General features: G+C 36.1%; 1 protein-coding gene across 2 annotated transcripts in view; it reads left to right on the forward strand.

Moving 5' to 3' along the window:
* SUGCT (succinyl-CoA:glutarate-CoA transferase) overlaps positions 1–24,019 on the forward strand; it is a 432,199-nt gene that overhangs the window by 378,839 nt on the left and 29,341 nt on the right. Inside the window, exon 14 of one of the 2 annotated variants that reach the window (XM_045578608.1) lies at positions 22,055–22,137. The exons of the other annotated variant lie outside the window; for it this stretch is intronic. Within the exon in view, the coding sequence (XP_045434564.1) occupies positions 22,055–22,122 (68 nt within the window). The 3' untranslated portion in view covers positions 22,123–22,137. Of the gene's footprint in view, positions 1–22,054; positions 22,138–24,019 lie in introns of those variants that run through there. 2 annotated transcript variants of the gene reach the window in all.

The following is a 24,019-nucleotide window of genomic DNA, read 5'->3' on the forward strand; positions in this document are numbered from 1 at the left end:
AAATCTTCAGCAGAACTATCTCTGCATTTATCAACTTTAGATCATTGCCTTTCATTCCAACTTGAAGGACTGTCTAGAAAAGTTTCAGGGCAGCATGTATTTGGATTGGCACAGAGATTCAGTGAGTCTTAAATAATTAACAGAATCTAGAAAAAAATTAATTGCTGTTAGAGTTGAAAGTAGTTCCATGGGCCTCATTTCTTATCATTTTTTAGGATTAAATCTATGGCATAAAATTTCCCATGCTCTTGTTTAGCAAAAGCAATAGGAGATTGGAAGAACGCAGCTGTTTTATCATGAAGATTATGTTTATCTTAGTAACTCAGGATGTCCAAGAAACCCAAATTTCATTTTCTACTTTTATTTAACCTTTCTAACCACAGGTTGCCTTTTCTTTCCCTACCATGCCTTTGTCAGGAAGGAAATATGGGTGAATAGGAATGAGTGAAGGGGTAACTCCCAATGTGCAGTGTGGTTGTGATGTTGGGATAAGATATTGAGGTTCAGTTAATTCTGTGCTGAGGAAAGTTTATCTTGAGCATTGGTTTCATCCTGATATCAATGATTAGTCAGACCTCCAGCCAGAATTGGAATGGAACTTGGGTCTTTTGTTAAAACTCTGCATGGGGACTCCATTCTGAAGCTTACCATGTGGAGGCTTGCTGGTGCTAGGAAGAGGACATTAAGCCACCTTTCTGGTGGGTTATATTAGTCCCTGGGATCTAGAGGGTATCAATCTGTTTTTCAGGGGACCCAAAGTAGAGTGAGATAGAACTTTCAAGCCCCATAGACCAACTAGCTTTGATGGCCCAGAAAGCTTTTCTTAATGAGCTTGCCTGTGAACATATAGTCTCCTTGTTTTCTTTTTGTTCTTTAATATTTAGTAGAGAATTGTTTCTGAAAGTTTCAACCAATTTCAACGGAAACTAATGAACTATTGGTTAATGTCTGTTTCAGGGCACCAGGGGGAGAAGTCCTAAGGGGTTTCCTAGGGGGAAAGTAAGAATCAGAGGGGAGAACTTGAACTGGTTCACTATGATTTATTCACTCAAGAGGTTTTAGGCCCTGATGAAATTGATTGTTGCCCTTTAAATTTATGTAAAACAAATTGGCATCAAAAAGCCCATTTGATTCTGAGTTTGTAAAGGGCTATAGTATCTTTATCATTTTTGAGTCTCAGTGCTGTGCATGGGTATGTGACTCAGTTAATGCTTGTTGAATGAATATGTATTAAATTAATGTGTGTGTGTGTGTGGGGGGGGGGGGCTCTAACAGTGTCTAGATATTTCTATCTTTGCCTACAGTACCTTCCTCTTAGTTTAAAAATATAGTATGGCAAGTTGGTATTTGCACAATGGTTTGAGCCTAGTTTTAGAGCAAACAGAAGCAGGTAGTTCAGAGCAGTTGTGTGGGGAGGATAATCTCAGAACTTTGTGAAAGATCATTTCTGCTCCACTCATCAGTATATCTTTGTTGTTATCGGATACTTAAGCTTCTCTGAGGGTGCTTCCCTTGAATAGGGCTGGCAGCATTCTTTTCATTCTCAGCATCAGTGTTTCAAGTGGACCACTCAGAACTGCTTAAGTCATCCTCTTCTCATTGCTATTTCTGACACTTTTATATCATTAAAATCCTATCTTACTGGGGATTACATTTGGGGGACTAGATTCACTTGCTTTTGGGAGGAATTCTCCTAGACTAATCCCTTATTAACACTATGTGAATTCCAGATCTCCTGGGCCAGAAAATGCCCCTTCTTTGACCTCTATCTAGTTCATCTTTTATGTAAGAAGGATTGGACAAGGAAATAAATTTAAAACAGTTATGTGCCAATGCCAAAATGACTTAAAAATTCCTTTAAAATTGTCTGAATATCATTATTAGACACGAGTGGAGTATATGCAAGTGTTACTTGGACTCTGACCAAGTGGAATGGATATTGAATTAAGAGTGAAGATTGGATTTCCTACTTAATCTGTTTTGTTACATTGAGAAAATGACATAATCATGTTGAGTCTCTATCTCTTCACTTTAAAATAAATAGAATTTCTATCAGAAATAAATAATATTAACATCTATCAATAGGATCCCATAAATACAAGGTAATGTGGCATATAATAATAGCAAAATAAGGGAAATGTCTGCATTTGCAATCATGGCCAATAATTAGATGGCTTTAGTTTATCAATTCATGTTACCACCACTTATAAATCCCTAGGTGCCCTGACATTTATAAATTTTTCATTTTCTACATAAATTTTAACAACTGAAAACTGCCTTTTAAAGTGAATCAGCATGTACTCAAAATTGGTATTATCTATTTCTTCTTTAAGGATGCATACACTACTATATTGTTCATTATTAGAGAAAAGAGTTGTTCTCAGATTGAATTGGTTTGACTACCTGTTTTTCACTAATTTTTTAAGAGGGTAGGAACTATGACTAAATTAGCTCAATGCAATGAATTCTGACCATCTGAGTCTTCTATCTAGTCCTTACAATAGCTTTTGATATGTCAGTCTCACAAATCCCTTTAAAAGAAGCATAGCTCTAGTGAGGCAGTGTAAACTTGATATTGAAAGTTCTTTGGGTACAATGAGTAACTCAGAACTTGATATAGATCTATGAAAAGCCTTCATGGCTTGGTCATAGTAGTTGGGAATGAGTAACACATCTATACACACTTTTCCTTTCACTTGTAGCACACAGTACTATTTCCAACATAGTATATAAAGAAGAAAGAAAAGCTAAGGCATAATAAAATGCATGCAGTATGCTCCACATTTGGACTGTTTTGAGTGAAAAAAAAAATATAGGGAAGAGAGATTTTTGCCTGTATTACAATTTAGCAAAATTGTTAATTATACTTATACCTATAATTTAATTTAAAGAAAAAATAATCTTAGCTTAATGCATTAAGTCTCCCTATAAAAAGTTAATGAGTAAAATATTGAATAAGGGTGGTGATAAACACAAAATATAAAATTCTCATGTGTTTTTTGTGTGAAATTTAAGCACATATCTCAGACAAGCATAATAGCAATAATATACTCAGACCACAGTTTAAGAAATAAATGATTACAGTGAATAATGAAAAAATAAACATGGCTACTATTAATGCATTTGTAATGATTATTTTCTTGAAGTGTTTTTAGTTTCATTCATTCAGCATAATGCTTTTGATTAGCAAGAAAAAAATTGCCATCTCAACTATGAGGTTGCCTTATCAGAAATGATTTGGCTTAACCTGGCAATTATGTCTGTTTTGAATTATGTTAATGAAAGGTAAAGAACTTTATAGATGAAATTAACATAGGGTTCACTCGCAGAAATAATTCTGAACATTTTTGTTGATTATATTGTTATATATTACCCAAATAAATAGAAGAGCTATGCCAAACAATTCTTTCTGAGAATAACCAAGAAGAAATTATAATTAAATCCTATAATAAAACAAAATAGGATATACAGAGTTCATATGTACACAGAAATGATAATTCAGAATATTTAATAGCGAAGTCTGGGCCCTTACCAAAAATGGTGAGATACTAGCCATGGTGTTACTCTGACCAGGTGCCAGCCATTTATGTTTTGAATCATTAGAAATTTCAATGGGGTCCCGAGGAAGACATGGGGCATAGAAGATAGCAGTTATTTAGTAATTAATATATTGATATTTTGATATAATATATTGATATTTAAATAGTATGGTAATACCAGTTCACACAAGCTGAATATCAGTCATCGGAAATACCTAAATAATCCATTAGTAAACATTTGATTTATTTCCTATTAAACTTTACAAATAGAATCTGTCTGAATCTGTGGCCTTCACTGTCAGAATTAATTTATAAGCCCAGGGCAGATATGAAAGAAGAGGATGCCAAGTAGAATGATATATAAAAACCTTTAGGAGATATCTAAATATTCCACTTCTGGTAATAGGAAAACTAGCTTATAACATACCAATCCTCCCAGCAAGGACAGTAAGGAAACCTTGATAATTAAAAAAAAAAAATCTGTTTGAAAGCACCGAGGAACTATTGAGAAAACTAGGATTTAAAGGTCAAATTACAATGAGAAGGGAAACAAATTAAGGTGAGACCTATACTCCTTTACTTTGCTCCACTTTAAAATAGTTCAGTTTTTTGATGCCCAGCACAAAGACCTACCAGGAAGTGGTGTCTTAGTGCATACATCAGTTTTACTAGGTTTGAGATTAGGGGTACTTATGGCAGCAAGGACTTAAGGGCCCAAGATCTAAGATAAAAGTTGATATTAGAAACAAAAATAAGACTGAATTATGGAGAGAATTAGCCAGCCAGCTAAGGATTTTGGGACCCAGGGTTGATTTGACAGTGAGTTCCCAGTCTTCTTCCACCACCAAATTGGGTATTAAGCAAGCTGGCAACCAAGAAATTCCAAGAACAAAAAATAATCAATCCCCAAGAAGTTCTTGCTCTCTCTTGCCAAAGGACTGGACCAGGGAAAGTGGGAAGGTGCAAGCTAGAATTACACATGACTTTTATACAGTGACCTCCCTGCTTCGTCAAACACCACAGGAAAAAAATGTAGCCCCACTACAACTCTGTCAGCAAGCGAGAGGCACTCTCCCAACACCCAACCACACTAAGGTGGTGTCACCCACTCTTCAGCTCTGTCAGTGAAAGCCATGTGGGCAGAAGTACAAGTTGGTATCAGCAGAGGCTTTAATGGGGAACCTGAAATCCCATCTTATCCAGCAGTATAGAGGAGCCTGCCGCCCCACTTTCACCACAGGGTATCAATGGATATCAATTGGGGAACCTAAGCTTCCACCACCACCTTATACAATAGTAAAAAGGCAATACCCCCTTTGTCAGAGGACTCCTTCTGAAACAGATTTAAATAAGATATAGTCTCATAATATGTAAGATTCTGGGATGCAATAAAAAATTGTGTTTTTTTTTTAATATCAAGAACCAGGAAAATCTCAACTTTATGAAAAAGACAATCAACTGAAGTCAACATTGGAATGCAGGGATGTTGTAATTATATGACAGAGTTTTTAAAGCATTTATGATAAAAATGCTTCAACAAGCAATTACAAACACACTTGAAACAAAGGAAAATGTAGAAAATCTTAACAATGAAATAGAATGTCTGTAAAGAAAGAGGATGTGTACAGAAGAACCAAATGGAAATGATAGCATGTATTGTGACTATATGTTTCATTATCTTAAATGGACCACTGGGTGGGCTAAGGCATACATTTAAAGTTCAAAATTTCTCAAGTCTGTCACAGCTTTTTTTCTTGGCCCTCTTATGTATTCTCCTCCTCACAATGGCTCAAGTTTAGTTGCTACCACCTCCTGAGGTCACCTGCCTGAGGTGAGCTAAGAGACAGCAAAGAAGACATGGTGAGAGTTAGGTTGCTTGCTGGTGACATGGTTTGATCACCTGGATCTATCTGGACTTTGTTGAGTTAGATTTGGAGTTAGTTCACTTACTTCTTCAAGGGCCCCAAGAAATGAGAATCCTAAATAGAAAATGAGAATCCTAAAAAGAAAAAACCTATTTCATAATTCTATGGATTAAAATATAGAAAGATTTTTGCCCATTGAGTATGATGTTGGCTGTAGGTGTATCATATAAGGCTTTTATTATGTTGAGGTATAATCCCTCTATTCACATTTTGCTAAGAGGTGTTTTTTTTTTTAAAGAAAGGCTGTTGGATTTTGTCAAATGCTTTTTCTGCATCAATTGATATGACTGTGATTTTTCTCTCAATTTGTTTATGTGATATATCACGTTTATTAATTTGTGGATATTGTACCATCCTTGCACCCCTGGCGTAAATCCTATTTTGCCATGGTGTATGATACTTCTGATGTAATGCTGGATCCAAATTTTGTTGAGGATTTTGGCATCTATGTTCATGAGGGACATTGGCCTGTAATTCTCTTTCATTGTGTTGTCTTTATCTGATTTTGGTATTAGGATAATGCTGGCTTCATAGAATGAGCTTGGAAGTGTTCCTTCCTCTTGAATTTTTGGATTAGTCTGAGGAGGAAAAGTTTTAGTTCTTCCTTGAATGTTTGGTAAAACTCCCCTGTGAAGCCATCTGGCCCCAGGCTTTTGTTTGCTGGAAGCTTTTTGATGACTACTTCAATTTCCTCCAAAATTATTGGCCTATTGAGATTTTTAGATTCTTCATGATTGAGTTTTGGAAGGTTGTATTTTTTCTAGGAATATGTCCATTTCCTCTAGGTTGTCTAGTTTGTTGCAATAGAGTTGTTCATAGTATTTTTAAACAATCCTTTGTAGTTCTGTGGGGTCTGTTGTTATTTTGCCTCTTTCATTTCTGATTTTGTTTATTTGGGTCTTCTCTCTATGCTTCTTGGTGAGGTTCATCAATCTTGTTTATCCTTTCAAAGAACCAGCTCTTGGTTTCATTGATCTTTTGTTTTGTTTTTCCTCTATGCCATTTACTTCTGCTCTAATCTTTATTATCTCCTTTATTCTGATCACTCTGGGCTTTTCTTGTTGCTCTCTATCTAATTCTTTAAGTTATAGCGTTAGATGATTTATTACTATATTTTTTGTGTTTTTTTGTTTTGCTTTTTGAGGTAGGCCTATAGAGCTATATACTTTCCTCTCAGAACTGCTTTCACTGTGTCCCATAGATTTTGGATTGTTGTGTTTTCATTGTCATTTGTTTCTAGGATGTTTTCAATTTCTTCTTTGATCTCTTTGGTAACTCAATCATTATTTAATAGCATGCTATTCAGCCTCCAACTGTTTGATTTTTTAAAATTGTTTTTATTGTAGTTTATTTCTAATATTATTCCATTTTGACCTGAGAAGATGCTTGATATAATTTCCATCTTTTTGAATTTGGAGAGATTTTGCCTGTGACCCAATATGTGGTCTATCTTTGAAAATGTCCCATGTGCACTTAAGAAGAATGCATATTCTGTGGCTTTGGAATGAAATGTTTTGAAGATGTCAATTAAGTCCAACTAGTCAAGTGAGTCATTTAGGATTGCTGTTTCTTTGCTGACTTTTTGTCTAGAGGATTTACTCAGTGATGTCAGTGGGGTATTAAAGTCCCCTACTATGATTGTATTATTGTCAATTTCTCCCTTGGTATCTTCTAAGAGTTTTTTTTAAATGAATTTTGATGCTTCTGCATTGGGGGCATACCTATATGTTTACCAGGGTTATATCCTCTTGTTGTATCAAACCCTTTAATATTATGAAGCGGGCCTCCCTTATTTCTTGTTATGGCCTTCACTTTGAGGTCTATTTTGTCAGATATAAGTATTGCCACCCCAGCTTTTATTTTCATTTTCATTTGCCTGAAGTATATTTTTCTATCCCTTCACTTTCAGTCTGTGTGAGTCCCTTGTTCTAAGGTGGGTCTCTTGTAGAAAGCATATATACAGGTTATTATTATTATTTTTTTTTATCCACTCAGCTACTTGATGTCTTTTGATTGGAGCATTTATTCTGTTTACATTTTAAGTTATTATTGATAGGTACTTGTTTGTAGCCATTTTTATTTTTTGTGTCTGTGTTTGTTGTTCCCTTCTTATTTCTTCTTTTTACACCAGTCCCTTTAGCATTTCTTGCATTGCTGGCTTGATAGTGATAAACTCTCTTAGCCTTTTTTTTTAAATTTATATATCTGTGAAGCTCCTTATTTCCCCTTCAATTTTGAATGATAGCTGGATAGAGTATTCTTGGATTCAGTCCCTTGCTTTGCATCACTTTGTAAATTTCCTTTCATTCCTTTCTGGCCTGATGTATTCCTGTAGAAAGAAGCTGATTTTTATAGCATACTTATTTTGTTTCCAAAGCACTATACTTGGTTTTATTCTCATCAACTTATCTACTGCTAATAAAACCCAATATGGTGAGTGTCATTTCCACATTTAACAAATGAATAAAGAAGGAGGCCTGGAAAGATTAGGAAAGGTGTTCAGGTTCCCTTGACTAGTGCCAGAGGCATAATTCAAAGTCTGACATGTCTGATCCCAAAGAGTGCCTTCAAATTAAGATTTACTTGTACATATATGGGGAAGAGAAAATGTGTTACTAATAATAATTTCTCCCTCAATGAATTTTCATAACGTTAATATAACTTTCAGATATGTACTTATAGGAAAAAAAATAGTGAGGTAACACACTAAGATGAGAGTTTTATTGAAATATCTTTCCTTGAAAGCCTAATTTAGATTCAAAGAAGATTCCATTATACAATAGAATAACAGGATAGGTTATAGAAATAATTTTTAGGCAAATAAAATTAATTTCAATGCAATAGTGAAATAATTCAAGAATATTATGTCACCACATGCTTACTTCTGTACACATAATCATTTAAACTCTGATCTCTTTACCTTGGACAAATAAAAATTTGAGGTATTACTGGTGATTTTTTTTAACAACTCTTTAACTTGAGCCTTGAATAAATATTTCAATATGATCTCTTTGAATATAGTATTGTATTCTGTACTTAGACAATGACTGATGTTTATTATTTCCATCTGTAAGCAATGAGTTAAATTGCTTTTTTGATGCAGTTCTTTTATTTGCTAGTCAAAGAATATTATGAATGATTGAAAGGATTTATAAAATGAGGTGGCTGAGATTTGTTCTTATTTGCTTCCAGCTGAAAGCATAATACACTTAATGCTTCCAGGATATGGAGGAGCTAACAGATGTCAAATGAGCAGGGAAAGCTATTTAACTAAGATCTTTCAAAAGCCAAACAAAAATCTTTTCTTTTACAAAATCCATAAACTTTATTTTTCAGACATTAATTATATTTGACAGAAAATGCACCACTGTTTACATAAAATGTATCTTTTTCTTTTTCAAATAAGAAAATAAAAGTTGTTATGATAAAGGTAAAACCACTGGATTAAAATTAGTGTAACATAAGTTTGTTTTAATCAAATAACCATTACTGTAAAATTTATCTTCATAACTATTTATTGTCTACATAACGCAGACCAATAATCTTTTTAAAGAGAAACAAAATAATTAAGAATCAGAGAATGTTTTTACTCACTATTTTGTTTAACCAGCTTTCTACCTGATCAGAGTTTCTAGGAACTATGTGGTGCTGGATATTTTATGTGTGGATTTACTTTAGTGATCAGAGGTCTATGAGGCTTGCTAACTAGGTCAATATGGTATGCTTGAAAGAATAGCCATAATATTGTGCATTGGAATTTTAAGAGCAGGATGGTAGTTTGAAGGAATAATTTGCTTAATGCTGTTTCCATAGGTCCCATGTAAACAAACAGTAGAATGCTGGCAAGTTTTAACAATCAAGCCAGAGTTTAATAAAGGCAGGAAGGAATAAAAAAATAGAAATATTATTCCGGAATTTACATTTTGTCTTACCTCCATCCAGATTCTTACTGTTAAAACAATCCAAAAATATATTTCAGATCTCACCTGGGCTGCCACCCTGCTCTTATAAACATGTAACTTTAATGAACTGTTTTGTTTCTGACAGATACTCCCTGTGGAATTAATCAAGAATACTATGAATTCAGCAATTATTTGGCCTTATACACTTCTGTCTTCTCTCTTTTGTTGGTCTAATCTTTCCCCCTTTTTTTCCTCTGGGGAAACTCTTCCTTCACACATGGAGATCATAAGCAACCATTTTGATCCAGCCCTCTAGCTACACTTGATTGGCCAAGGGTTAACCTAAAATGGGTAAATATTAGGCATCACTACAGAGTTTTACAATTATAATGGAAGGAAGAGTTCCTATCCAGTGGCAGGAGCTGCACTGATTCAATGATTTTATAAGTCACATTAAATCTATACATCTTTGTCTTAAGATACATCTTGACATTAGAATATGAACATGTGCTGTGTCTTAGAATAGAAAAAGTATATTTAAAGAGTTTTAATCTGAAGCAGGGATAGAGTAGTTAGTTAAGGAGTTTTACAGAGGAGCTGTCATCTGTACACATCCCATCCCATACAAGTACTGTCAGTCCCATCAAACAGCATGCTTTTGAAGAAGACATCCATGCCTGCCTTGCTGGTTGTTGTCAACAGACTTGCATATTCTAGTCTGGTGTTGAAATCCATCACTTCAATGGGGAGGATATTTGAATGGATTTTCAATTTATCTAATGCCTCTTGTTCTGATTCTACATTCACCAACAACCTATTAATTCTATGCTGTTGGAATATTCTGGTCTCAGTGTAGCCATCCGGTTGCGAATGCAAATTGTTAGTATCTTCTTGTAATTATATTTCCATGTAGTTGTCTATAGGTGGACAAGGGGCCAATCACGGAGACATTAATATTTGTGCTTCATAAGACAGCTATATATTTTAAGGAGTAGTATTCTGGTATCTATTTCAGTTTTAAAGGCAGTTTGATTTTGAGTGTGCCAGCTTTCATGAGACTGAGAGCTGATAAGAACCAGGTTGTGGGTCTGTGAAGCACAGGCTTGATCTAGCTGGAGTTCCCTCAGACCGGTAGTTCCCAAAGCTGTCAGTATATCAAAGTCACCTGGAGAGCTATGTCCAAGTAAAGATTCCTGTGCTAGTAAATCAGGTATAGTCCATCGATTTACATTTTGAAAGACACTCCCAGCTGGTTCCAATGTATAGCCATGTTTCGGAACCACTGATTTAGACCCTATCTCCATATGATAGTCAGATGTGCCTTCTCTTAACTGATTTTTTAAAGGGATAATTAGATTTAGTGAGTTGCTAGATTTGCCTGTATTATACTCATAAATTCCTAGATGAAATTTCTGGCTGAGTAACCAAAGTACACATTTCTGGGACAAGGGCTAGCCACATGGGAAGTGGCCATGGAATCTCTGATGTAGTAAATAGGCAGCCAAGCTCACTATGCTCTTCCCTAGAGACTTCAGAAATGATTAGTGGTGATTCTACTCTTAATATGAATGATATCCTTTCCCCAGTTAGTCATATAATTGATCAGCTTCTGATCCTTTTTACTTTGTTTTCATAATTATAGGATATTAATGAGGCTATTTGTACTAATTAGTAGTATCTATGCCTCTGCCTTCATTTTTGCTATTAAGATGTCTGCTTTCATTGTGTCTTTTATGCTACTTACATTCATTTTGAGCATCAAACAATACAAAAAGTTTATGGGGATCTTAATATACATTTTTCCACTAACCTCTGTTTGTTGTTCTTGTTGTTTGTGTGTGTTTGTCTGATGAGTAATTGTGTACTTAGAGTAGCTCTTGTCAAAGTGAGTTCCATAAAACACTAATTTGTAGTTATGTAGGCAAATAAGTTTGGGAAGCACTGGTTAAACAAAGGTACAGATGTTCTGACTGGAGACATTGTGTGGTGTGTACTATGTGCAATTTTGAGAGTGGGATGACTTATAAGACTGATACACTTCCCAGAGGTACACTTGAGGATGGCCGGCCTAGAAAAATGTCTTTCCTAAGACTACAGAGGAAATTAGCAAAGCAAAGGCTAGACCCCAGTTCCTCTAGCTCTCTGTTCCTCTTTATCATTACATTGAGACATTTCATAAATACTGGTTATGAAACTATTGTCAGTAGTGCCCATCCTCAAATTGAAATGCATTTTGGATCCTGTCTTCTTTCACTAAATGAAAGGAAAGTTGGCTTCTCTCTCCAAAATAGCTAAATAGGAATGCTCCAGAAGTTCTTGAGCAAAAATAAAGATCTGAAGTTCCACATCTTTACCTGAAGCAGAAAAGTGATGTTTTCACGGGGTTTTAATCCAAATCAGTGCAGAGGTACAGTAATCTTGTCTGATTTTTACAAGGGTTTGCATTCTCCTGAAAATAAGCGATTTTAGTTGGCAGTGAATAAGCTCCCAAGGACAAGTTGTTACAGATAACTTTTTTAAAAACTACTTTTGGATTTTAACCAGCAGAATGTGCACAGTTTCTGACAGTTTATTCTTCCCCATATCACCCAGAAAATGGACTGTGCGAACTTGGGAAGATGAAGTGCAATATTATTTACATTTTTGTGCCAAAAAATTATAAAGTAAAATAGTCAAACATGCTGAGTGAGTGCAGCATATGAAAATTAATAGGAACATTTTGAATATGTGATATTGTACTTGAAACAATATAAATGAAAATGGTTCTGTTGAGATACTTTTTTGACCTTCTAAATGTTTCTTTCCCTCTCTTTTTTTTTAACACTCTCAATTGTTTATAATAACTCTTTGGATCTTAGACCTTAAAGTTTTCTCCTGATAGAATTTCCTTCTCTCTGTATATCTGTGTACAACAAATATTTTTCAGGGGTAAAAATCCACAGTGCCTTGATTCCACTAAATAGTCAGTTAATGATGTCTAATAGCATTGACGTAGGATGTGAGGATGAGTATGGGATTTGGAATTCAAGTGTTAGTGTACCATTTAGTAATTAATCTATGGAAACAAGTGGATATATACTAAGATATTTAAAGGGAATGAGTACATTATAGCCATTTTAAGGAGAGAACTTATAATTGAAGGTTAAGGAGTGACCTCAGAATTTCTGAAATGGTGTTTTATAAGATGGAAACTTGCTAGAATGTTTACTAACAAGAAGCATATTATGGAGAATTCATAATAATGAAAAAAAAAACAGAAGAGAAAGAGAAGACATTGAACTTTCACTCTCTGTTTCTTGTTTGGTACTGGACACATATTATGGTATTGTTATGTTTATACCTCAAAAGCTAAAAGATAGTTTCTGTTATCATCTCTGACTTACAAATGAGGCTTAGAGAGCTAACAATCTAAAAAGGTAATTTGTACAAGATCTTACATCATAAAATGGCAAATCAGGAATTTGAACCGAGATGTTTTCTGACCCCTGCCTTAACTGTTAAGCTATAATGCCTCCTGCATCAGGCTATGAGCTTGGAGAAAGGGTTTGACTTTAGGTAATGAATCTGAACCAGTTAAGGTCTTTAGCCAACTGGTAACCCCAGCAGTTTGGGCATGAAGTTAGGGCTGAAAAAAAATGGTAAATAAAGTGGCCATAGATGAGCCTACGGCTGGTCTTTGAGGACAAGCCAGGGGTAACCTGGGAGCTGAATATCCGAACAACAAGGCAGAGTAGAGCCATAGTTGACAGGGATATGACCAAAGTGGCTAAGTGGACCAGGACATGGTCACAATCAAGTTTCAATCTGCAACCTATGGGGCATAAAGTTATCATTTAAGCTTTGTGATAACTTTTATTGGCCTCACAAAATAGAGAGGAGGGTAGGTAATGCACTCCGTTTAATTCCATGCATTTTTAGTTAGTGTTTACGAAATAGCACATTAACTTTTTTTTTAACAGTAAAATTGATCCTTGATATCGGCGTTTAGCTTAAAATGCACAGCATTTCATAGTCATAAAATAACCCAGATTGTAACATCCACCTAATTTTCTCAAACAAAAAAATGCATAGTGGGCAGGTCCTAATAAACCATATATGTTTTTTATTTGACAACTCTCTTACAATACAGAGCTCCGCTATTTTATTTTCTTAACTTAAGATGTCTCATACCTCACTCCCTGGTTATCGGTCCTTTGAAATCTGTTCCTCCTCTTGCATTCTCTCTCTCTGACATTCACCCCATTGATTACTGTAGCTAGAGGCGTTGCCATCATCCCTAAAAAGCTTCTTTTCTCTCAACCCACCGCCCCTGCCCCCACGTGCAGTTGGTCAAGAGAAATCTCAATTCTGAGTCATCTCTCTCCAATTTTTCCTTTCCCCCCCATCCCTAACTTCCTCATCCTATCTGCATTATAAGCCAATGTGCTTCCTAGCATTTGCTATTTAGGTAAGGCACCGGTGGTCAGCTCCATTTATTGTCGCTAAGTGACAGGATCACATTGTTAAAAGCATGGGGCTTGATAGGAAGGGCCAGGGCCGCTTTGCTGAGAAGGTGTAACGCCTCTCCCTGAAAGGAGTCTGGAGCCAGGCCCACCGCTTCGTGTGCCATGTGGCCCTGGAGATCTCCTAGAACTGATCTTATTTATTCAAACACTGAAACCAAGACTTTAAAAGACTAACATCAAAGTTATTGCAAAATTATGATAGCTTTGCCTCAAAATAGCATGCTGTTTTTGGAATTTTCTGAAGAAAATGTATTGAAAATTTCCTGTGCAATTTGTTTGAAAAATTGCCCTAAGTATGTTATTTTAAAGAAAATTACCCAAACAACCAGAAGAAAGGACAGAGGGGAGGGATTGAAAAGGGTTGGTTGGTTGATGGCTGACATGTGAAACTCTTTACCATTCATAAAATATTTAGGTTATTTGAGCTAAGGAGGAAATTGCTAAGGATTAGGTTTATAGCACTTGACCATGTCTCAGAAGTGCTACTCTGTAAAACTTGTCAAAGACAAAATAAGTAAATAAATAAAATAAAATAAAGCAATCCCATTAGAAAACCTGGGTTTTACTTCCTGTTGTTTATTAAATTTGTCAGTTGAAGCAGTAAGGATTATGGCAGGAGATTTATTAATTTTTCAGAAAACCTGGCATGAAGCAGCCTTACCCTTGGCACTAGCCTGGAAAATGTGGTGAAGGAAGTTTGTGAAACAAGCAGAATGCTGAATACCTGTTGTGAAAAAGTCATTACCACAGCAAACCTGTCACAGATGAAGCCAGGTAACAAATTTAGGAAGGGCTTTCTTCCTAAAACTCAGCAAGATTTTATTCACGATCTTTTTGTATGAAGGAACATTCTTTTTGTATAAAGGAACTGCTTGTATAAAGGAAAATTCTTTCATAGCACAAGTGCTATGGTGGTTCCTGTCATAACCCTGGGCCTAGAAAATGACATTGTGCTCCAGGCCAACATTTGTTTGCAATTCTGATATTCAAGAGTCATTATCATGAATGTCTAGATTAATTCTCACCCTGGCTGGTGTGGCCCATGTACTCCTCTAAGGAAGTAAACTTAGAAATGAAAGCTTGTGGGACATTTCAACTTGGTTCTGAGCTTTGAGCTCATTTATTTACCTTGGAAATAGGGATGAGTAGATAAACAGCAACCCTAAAAATGTTATGAATTATTTGGTTTAACAGATATCCTTCAGACCCTTGTTGGTCGGGATGGGTACAACTTAAAATACCCTCGCACTTGCACTTGGGGAGGATGTGACTTCACAGGCAAGAATCTGCATATAGTCTTGCATCCCTTCTAGCAAATATTAGGCATGGCTAGAGAGAAACTCAATTATTAAAGTGAAAAGAAAATAGAAACTGTTTCCTATGGTATGAATTTAAAGAATAGACTTACTCCCCCACCCCCCCCAACCTTTTAAATAGAATCAGTGAATGGAAGTGGAATAAAATTAAGCTAAATAAGAGGAAACAGTGAAATTTTGTAGACTGTGGAATAGTCTCACTGGGGACATTTTAGAAGCCCCATCACTTAGTCATTTCAAACTAGACTAGACAAATGACTTGAAGATAAGCTGCAAGAGGCAAGGTTGTAGAAAAATGAAGGAATGATTTTTTTTTTCTCTATTGACTATGGAAATTTCCTCATTAATGTCAGCGCACGTGTGCACACACACACACACACACCACTGACTTTAAAATTGTCTCCTGACTTTTCAATTCGATCATCACAAATATGGCATTTTAAAACATCAAATGCTTCTTTCTATTGCTGGATCTACATTTACCGACAATTCTGATGCCCTCTTTTCTTCATTATGGACAAGGTTTTTCTCTTTGGACTATAAAATCCTTACAAGTTTCCCCATTGTCATATTTAAAGGCTTGTAAAAACCTTCCCCAGTGTGTCCTAGAGATTGCAAGTAGTGAACAATAGAGCTTCCTCTCTGAGACTTGATAGGGAACAAGGAGAATAACTGAAGTCCCATAAAATGGGGATCTGCAGGAGCTGTGCATTCCATCAGGTTCATTCATAATACCCAACCAGAAAGCCACAGAGCGTTCCCTCCATCGCTGGAGTAATGCACTGTTAATGGATAGCTGGCAGAAGTCACAACAGTGAAGAGGTAATGTATTGAAAATTGGGAGCTGAAAGTGGAAATGTTAAACATAAAAGTCTCTCTTCTTCCCTATTCTTCAGAGTGTAGCAAGTTTTGCACCAAAAGATATAAAAATGACTGGATTATATTCACTCTTTTGTTCTATTCACTGGAGTAAGAAATTTAAATGAGATTTTAAAAATTATTTGTGGTTTTCACCTAAGCATACTAATTTATATTCCTCAATTATGGGAAATTGGGAATTGGTTACATGTTTCTTAAAAAAAATATTTAACTATTCTAGGTAGGTAATCATAAAATGACATAATATGAATATCAATTTTTATTTTTAATTGTAAAATTTTGGAAGACAAAACTTTTCTGTTATACTTCAGTCTTTTTCATCTCCTGGCCTTGTAAGAGAAAAATAAGGTAATAACAATGAAAGTAATAATAAAACGACAGCAACCACTTATGGAATACTCACAAATATGCCAAACCTTGTATTCAGCTCTTCATAGATACTGTTTCATTTTATCCTCACAGCTTTACAAGTGCAATGTTCTTATTTTACTGATGGAAGATTGATCTTAGAGAGGTTCAACTATGCCTAAAATCATACAATTAGTGTGTATCAAGATTCAAGCCAATTTTTCTGACTCCAAAGCTCATGTCTTTATTTACCTGCCATAAGCCTCAGAAAGACACATGCTCATTTGGATCTTAAAAAAGTCCTTGTATTTCCTTGATCCTCGCTTCCCTCGCTTTGTATCTTCTTATGACATTCACAAGATGAAATGAGTCCATCTTCCAAAATAATATTTTTGAACCACTAGACATACTAAACACTGCATTATTAACTTTGCCAGCTATTAAAATAGCCACACAAATAACATGATCCTGAAACTAGGGCTGGACTCTTTGTATTACCTAAAGGAATCAAGTAGTGGTTCTAAAAAATAACTCATGTAGTAAATTAAAATCTATTTGAAAATGGCACATTTTTTTTTCTGTTGCTTTTGGGATTTTTCCAAGTGCTAGTTCTATTCAAGAATATAAAGCACATTATTATAATTCATAATGGGAAGGATAGTGCATTGATTATTTTTTTTTCAATAGGAGGGAAAGGGTTCATATTATTTTTCTACCTAAACATTTAGAAGGATCAACTTTACAACATGGAATTTACTAACTTTCCACACAAAATGCTCTATCATAGTAGGGGTGACTAAATGGAACATGTGATGTCAATAGAATAGAATTTTATTCATTTTTTCAAAGATGCTGATCATAATGATCAAGGAATTGATGATGTGCAGGAAAGAAAAATGTGTAGACATCATCCTGCCTTCCCAGAGCTTACCAATTTGTGCATCATTATATACCTTCTGCATAAATATAGCATTGGGCATAAAACTACTGGAGGCACTTACTAAAAATTTAAGTAAATGCTCGGTTGAACAATAAAGTATTGATACCTTTATTTTCACCACTCCAGATAGAATACAGGTTGTATGAGGACAGAATCTTGGTATTTCTTAGTTAATGGCTCTCTCTTTAGTACCTAGAAAAGTATCTGGCACATAATAGATACTTAGCAAGTTACTTCTTATATAATGTGAACTTTAAGAGAAGTAACCAAGGGGACACTGCAACTCCTTGCATACATTTCTATATCAATGAAGAGGAATAGCCGGATTGTCTACCCTCCTTTTCTAGGCCATTGCCCTTTTCAGACAAAACCATTCTTTCAGGGCAATAACATTGTGGGTGGTCCAAGGACTGAATATCTTAAATGAAAGCATCATTTAGAAAACATGATAAGGTACTTAAGGACAACGTCCTGTCCTTGTCATTTATATGTTTTGAATGATATCCAGTTGCTCATGGGTCATCTCCAAGTCCTAAATGGCCGTAATAAAAGATTAGGGCTATTGTCCTAGAAGTGCTGTGTTTCTCCCAGCTTGAGTGCAAACGACAAATGTTGGCACCATGGGACTGATTCTGCACCCATGTGGAATAATTTCATTTCATTAATAATGCTAAAAAATGTTAAGAAAATAGTTGTAGGGGGAAAAAAGCAAAATATGGGGTATGCAAAACTAGTCTTTTTCATCTGTAGTCCAGGATTCATTTGTTTTCCATTGTTTGCTGTACTTATTCTGTATCACTTTTATTTGTGGTCAGCTTTGATATGTCTATAAATGAAAGCATATGTCAGAAGTAAAAATGACTGTCTTTTTATAGTTGACTACAGGCAGTCAGACAGTTTTATGTTTTTCTGGCTCCTGGATCAGTTTCCCATACCTGCTTGAAGCAAACTAATTAATATACTCCAAAGGAAAAAGGTGTTATCATTAAAGGTAAATAAATCCAAGCCATTGAGCTAGATTCTGAACTCAAACTTTGCCCTTAGATTCTCATGCCTAGCCCCCCAGCTGAATTCTGCCCCTTTAAAATTCCCATGCAATTTTCATTGACTACAGTGGCACCAGTTGTGTCCAAGGGTAGAAACTGGCTAGCTGCATGTAATATACTGTATGGGTTGGGGGCACAAAGCCAAATAAAAACCCTTGTTTACTATTTACATGGGCCTTCACCAATTTCTGAATGTCAAAAAAGAGATGAACTCACTGCTTCTGAATAATTCATTCGTCAAAACAGACAAGAACATTTTGTTCCTTGGGTTTAGTTAGAAGGAAACTATTTGGGGTTCTTCACTTTGACCCATGCTGACAACCTCAAGCTGACAGCACCTTACAAGATGGCTTGCTTTAGGCAGCAAGCCATGTGTGCAAGCAGTTCTGTCCAAGAGAGTATGACAGAGACACCAAGGATGACTTGACTACTCTTGTAACTTTCCTACAAAGTTCAAGTTTTTGTAAACCATTTGTAGAGCAACCACTTTGATTGGCACCACTCAAATGTAGGAAACTGTTAATGCCTCCCTTGTCAGCAATCAATAGTTTTTCTGTGTACTTGAGTTAATGGCAGTTGCCATTTGTTGTATTATGTCCTTGTGAAAAGAGTACATAATCCTTTGAGGTACTTTTTTAGTACAAAAATGCTGGTGTTTTGCTTTTGAACATATTAAATGGTTCCATGTGTATTATCAAGCTATTGTAGTAGGGTAAACAGGGTGTCACACTGACGTGGTCTAAACTCATTGCATGCCTGTGAAATGTCACTTGAGGAACCTCAAGACAAACACCAGAAATGTAGAGCAGAGAGAAGAAAAGGCTCCTTGAAGTAGTGCCTGCATCATGGAAAGCATCCTGAGAAGCAATTGAATAGTCTCACTGCCAAACCCTCAAATATCAAGCATCCAAGTGAAGACCATTAAGTTTAATAAGATCTTTCCTCTGTAACAGAAAACTAAATCCTTAAAGAAATGTCAAGCTAGCAAGTACCTAGACCTAGATATTTTGGACTAAATTCGAGCTCTTTAAGAAAGGGTATGTTGAAATCTTACAATATTGATGAAGTTTTGTTCTCAAAGGGTTCCAGGTGCTCCTGGATAGCAAATTTCTGAGTTTCATCAAACTCATGGTCAAGACTTAAAGATGTCCAACCCCCCCCCCCCCCCCCTGCATTCAATCTATTTTATCCTGTCTGTGCTGCTATGAATGTTGAGAATCTTTCCTCCTAAGGCAGTGGTTGGCAAGCTCATTAGTCAGCAGAGCCAAATATCAACAGTACAACAATTGAACTTTCTTTTGAGAGTCAAAAACCGGCTTCTGCGCATGGGCCACAAGGTTTCAATTGCACTGTACCTGTGTGCATGCCCGCACATGGCATTTTGTAGAAGAGCCACACTCAAAGGGCCAAAGAGCTGCATGTGGCTCGTGAGCTGAGATTTGCTGACCACTGTAAGGCATTCTTTGTACATTGAGATTCTATTCAAGACAGGCTTAGCCTTATCTTCTCTACTATCACCTTTGTAGCTTCTTTTATCAACCTGATTTTCCTCTTTTGCTTCTATCTGTTATTCTGTTCTCTCAGTTTTATAAAATCAGGGAAACCATAGTGGTTCTGATTAATTTTGCTCTCTTATTTATACCCATTCTTGGGGGATTTTATTTTGGTTTTGTTACTCCCTCCTATTTGTTTTTTGGTTTTTTTTGTTTTTGTTTTTGTTTTTGTTTTTTTTAGGAAAGCAACATTATGAATGTTTATCTTGAGATGAGGTTCTGACTTCCCATATTTAATTCAGAGTAGCTACACCACTTAACCAAGTTGCTTAAACTAGTGCTTCACAACATTTTTAATGCCATGGAAAGAACATTATATTGATAATATTTGTACAAGTGCTGAGATGAGAACTCTGGGGTAAACAAATGAGGCTTCTGGAAGCAGAGGCCAGAGTCTGGCTCAGCTGCTCTAAGAGGCAGAACTGATGTATATCCCAGAAGACTCACAACCTATTCTCTATGCAGTACCATGGCCTAGCAGGTGGCAATATCTGGCTTCCACTCTTTATAGATCAGTTTTCTGATCTATGAAATGGAAATAAGAGGTATATCCACTACTCACTTCTTAAAGTTGTAATTAAGTTAGTTCATACAGATAAAGAAAGCACTTAGCATAATTCCCATTATCAAAAAGGTGCTAATTAGTAGTGGCAATAGTTGAAGTAGTGGTAGTTGGACAGCAGTTATAGTAACTTTGTTTCTTTATAATATCATAAGTTGGAGAAAATCATTGATATGCCATATAGGCCAATTCATTTACATTTTTACATTTTTAAGAACAGTTGCATTTTTTTTAATGCCTAATGTAGGATAGGAAATATTTAAGTGAGGCAAGGTCAACGAGGAGGGGGAAGATGTGGCGTGCAAGATGCCAAGGCAAGTAGAGTCTGAAGAAAATGACTCAGTTTCTCATTAGAAGAAAGCAAACTGTCCGAAGAACAGATTACAACTAAAATTTAGTCAATAAGCTGAGATTTAGGAAAGGACTATGGACCTTGAGGAAGCAGGGAGCTGAACTGTTAGAAGCTCAGTATCATAATAAGGCTTACCTGGGGGTCTTTTGAATGATGACAGAAGGACCATCTGGCTACTCTGGACATGTCCCAAGGCCACTCACCTTTACCCTGTTTGCAAGCACAGGAGTAAGTGAGGAAAACCCAGGAGCTTAGCAGTGGATTTCAGGCCTGAGAAAGCTGTTCTGAAGGACTTCTCTCTTGAGACTGGCCCCTGGCCTCACATGCAGATAGAGGAAATCAGATATCCAGCAACAGAAGTCTGGGCAGCTGAACAAGTGGGAATGGCCATCTGGAAAACTAAGAAGCCTTAGATTTGTAAGAACTATATTCAGCCAAGTCTGGATGATCTGCACAGAGGCATCCATATGCTTGGGCACTATCTCTCACCTCACTGCTCAAAATGGTCTACTTCCAGCCATGCTCCCTGGGGACATTGCCCAGGCCTTGCTCTCTGTCAGTTTAACAAAGCCTAGTTGGTTACATTTCTTTGCCCTTCCATTGTTTATGCCTAATAAGGAAGCCAGTCTGTTATGGGTTGGGATAAGGAGCTGGTGGTAAGGAAGAACATTTTTCCAAGGGCCTTTTGATCTTTGAAGCTATAAGTGGCCCAATTCCCTGCTTTTATATAAAAAATATCTCTTCCATGTGTCATTAAAACAGACTTCTTTTCTTTCCATGAATGTAATTCTTGTCTTTTGGAGATTTTATATGAAACAAACTATAGGCCATCTCAAAGTCAGGCAGAAGAGGAAGGCATATGACTTTGGACAAACTGTGTCATACCTTTCGGTCTGTTTTCTTTTCTGGAAACTTAACAAGTTGAACTTGATAAAGTAAATGTGATAGTATGTTATTGCTGAGAAAAACATGATTTTGAAGATTAATATACCTGATTTTAAATCCTGGTTCTGTTTCTTGGCAAAGGTGATGCAGCTACACTGAGGATCACTTTTCTAGTTTATCAGCAAGATTGTTATAAGGATTATAAAAATAATGCTTATAAAGTGCTTAATAGTACCTAGATATTATAAGTGCTGAGTAAAATTTAGCCCATATTACTTTTCTATCTGTAATTTTTCTTCTAGGATTGAATTTTTATACATATATTACTCTCTACCACATATGCCAGTACTCTAATAGTGTGAACAAATAAAAATGGCCAAGATGGCACTATGTTTGATTCTATATATGTAAGTACATTTGTATGTATACATGTATTTTCTTCTTCTTTTCCCTCCGCTTCCTCCTTCTCCTCCTTCTCTCCTTCTCTCCTTTTCCTCCTTCTCTCTCTCACACCCACAAATTATAACAACAAAAAAGTAACTGGATTTCCTACTATCAATGGAATCTACAACTTACTTAAATACGTATCATTACCAGCAACCCTACTGTATGCAAAAGTAAATGTCCTCTCTAATATAGAACAAAATATTTTAAAAATATATTTTATTGATTTTTTACAGAGAGGAAGGGAGAGGAATAGAAAGTTAGAAATATCGATGAGAGAGAAACATTGATCAGCTGCCTCCTGCACTCCCCTACTGGGGATGTGCCTGCAACCAAGGTACATGCCCCTGACCAGAATTGAACCCGGAGCCCTTCAGTCTGCAGACTGACACTCTATCCACTAAGCTAAACTGGTCAGAGCAGGAACAAAATATTAATGAGCGAGTCATTCACAACTGTGCAGTATTAGCTATGCTCATTAACCTTAGAAACATGTCTGGTTTGGTAGAAGCACACATGTAAGAAGCCAAATAGAGCTACATGAAGGTCTTGTAAAGAAGTCTGAGAAAGGGATGGGAGTGGAAGGATAAATGTTTGTGTCTAGTGTCTTTTGAGACAAGCTTTGGGGAATATGAACCAACACCTCTGTTGTTCAATATTACATTTCTTATTCTAGTTGAGTAGTTTTTTATGTAATTAAGAGTCTGGAGCATTTTTGGTTTTGTGTATAGTGCAGGCAAGTCTGATGTTTTATTTATTTATTTAATGTATTTATTTATGTATTTATTTATTTATTTATTATTTTCTAAAAACATTAATACATACTTGTAGTTTTCCAGCATTGTGCTAGGTGGTAGAAGTACAAGTGTGACTAAGACTGGATCACTACCCACTAGGAGCTTACAGTCTTGGAGAACACAGAAGAAGAAGTCATTACTCTTGTTATAGTGGATTGGTACTATGAAAGAGGTTCCAGAAGGTCCTACAGGAACACAGAGCAGGACCACTGAATCAAGGGGGAGTCAGGGAATGAGTACCTGAGTAAGGCAGCAATAAAGGAGTGCAGTGAAGAAGACATATTGGAGTGAAGTTAAAGCATGGAGTAACTGACAGCACTGAAACTGTAGTTAGACTCAGATTACTGTCTGGATCTATTAGGATTATAATGTTATCACCCATTGATGTAAGGAACACAAGACAAAGAGCTGTTCTGTGCAAAATAATGAAGACTTTGATTTTAACTACGTGGAATTTGAGGATCTTGTGGGACATCTAAGAAAAGATAAGGTATCCAGCAAAAAATTGTCATTAGGATTTAAATGGAGGTTGAAACCATGAATATGTATGTACTTCTTCAAAGAGAGAGTATATAGATTTAAGAAAAATAGTTCATGCCCAGCTGGTGTGCTCAGTGGTTGAGCATCATCCCCCGAATCAGGAGGTCCAGGGATGATTCCAAGTAAGGGCACATGCCTGGGTTGCAGGCTTGATCCCCAGTAGGAGGCATGCAGGAGGCAGCCAATGATTCTTTCTCATCATTGATGTTTCTATCTCTCTCTCTCCCTCTCCCCTCCTCTCTCTGAAATCAATAAAAACATTTTGTAAAAGGAATAGTAGGTGATAATATGCCTGATTAATTTATAAGGATTGATATGAGGGAATAAAGAAGATAAAAAATAATGTTGTAAACAGGAGAATACCAAGAAGAATTGTATTAGATAAATCAAGAGAGTGTGACCTTCTGGAAGGTGATAGTGATCAGCAGAGTCCAATATCCCAGAAACAAGATAAATTTTGGGTTCTTTTGAGTAAAGAGTATGTTA

This window comes from Pipistrellus kuhlii, unplaced genomic scaffold (assembly GCF_014108245.1).
Source record: "Pipistrellus kuhlii isolate mPipKuh1 unplaced genomic scaffold, mPipKuh1.p scaffold_m20_p_10, whole genome shotgun sequence".
In the NCBI taxonomy this organism is placed as follows: domain Eukaryota; kingdom Metazoa; phylum Chordata; class Mammalia; order Chiroptera; family Vespertilionidae; genus Pipistrellus; species Pipistrellus kuhlii.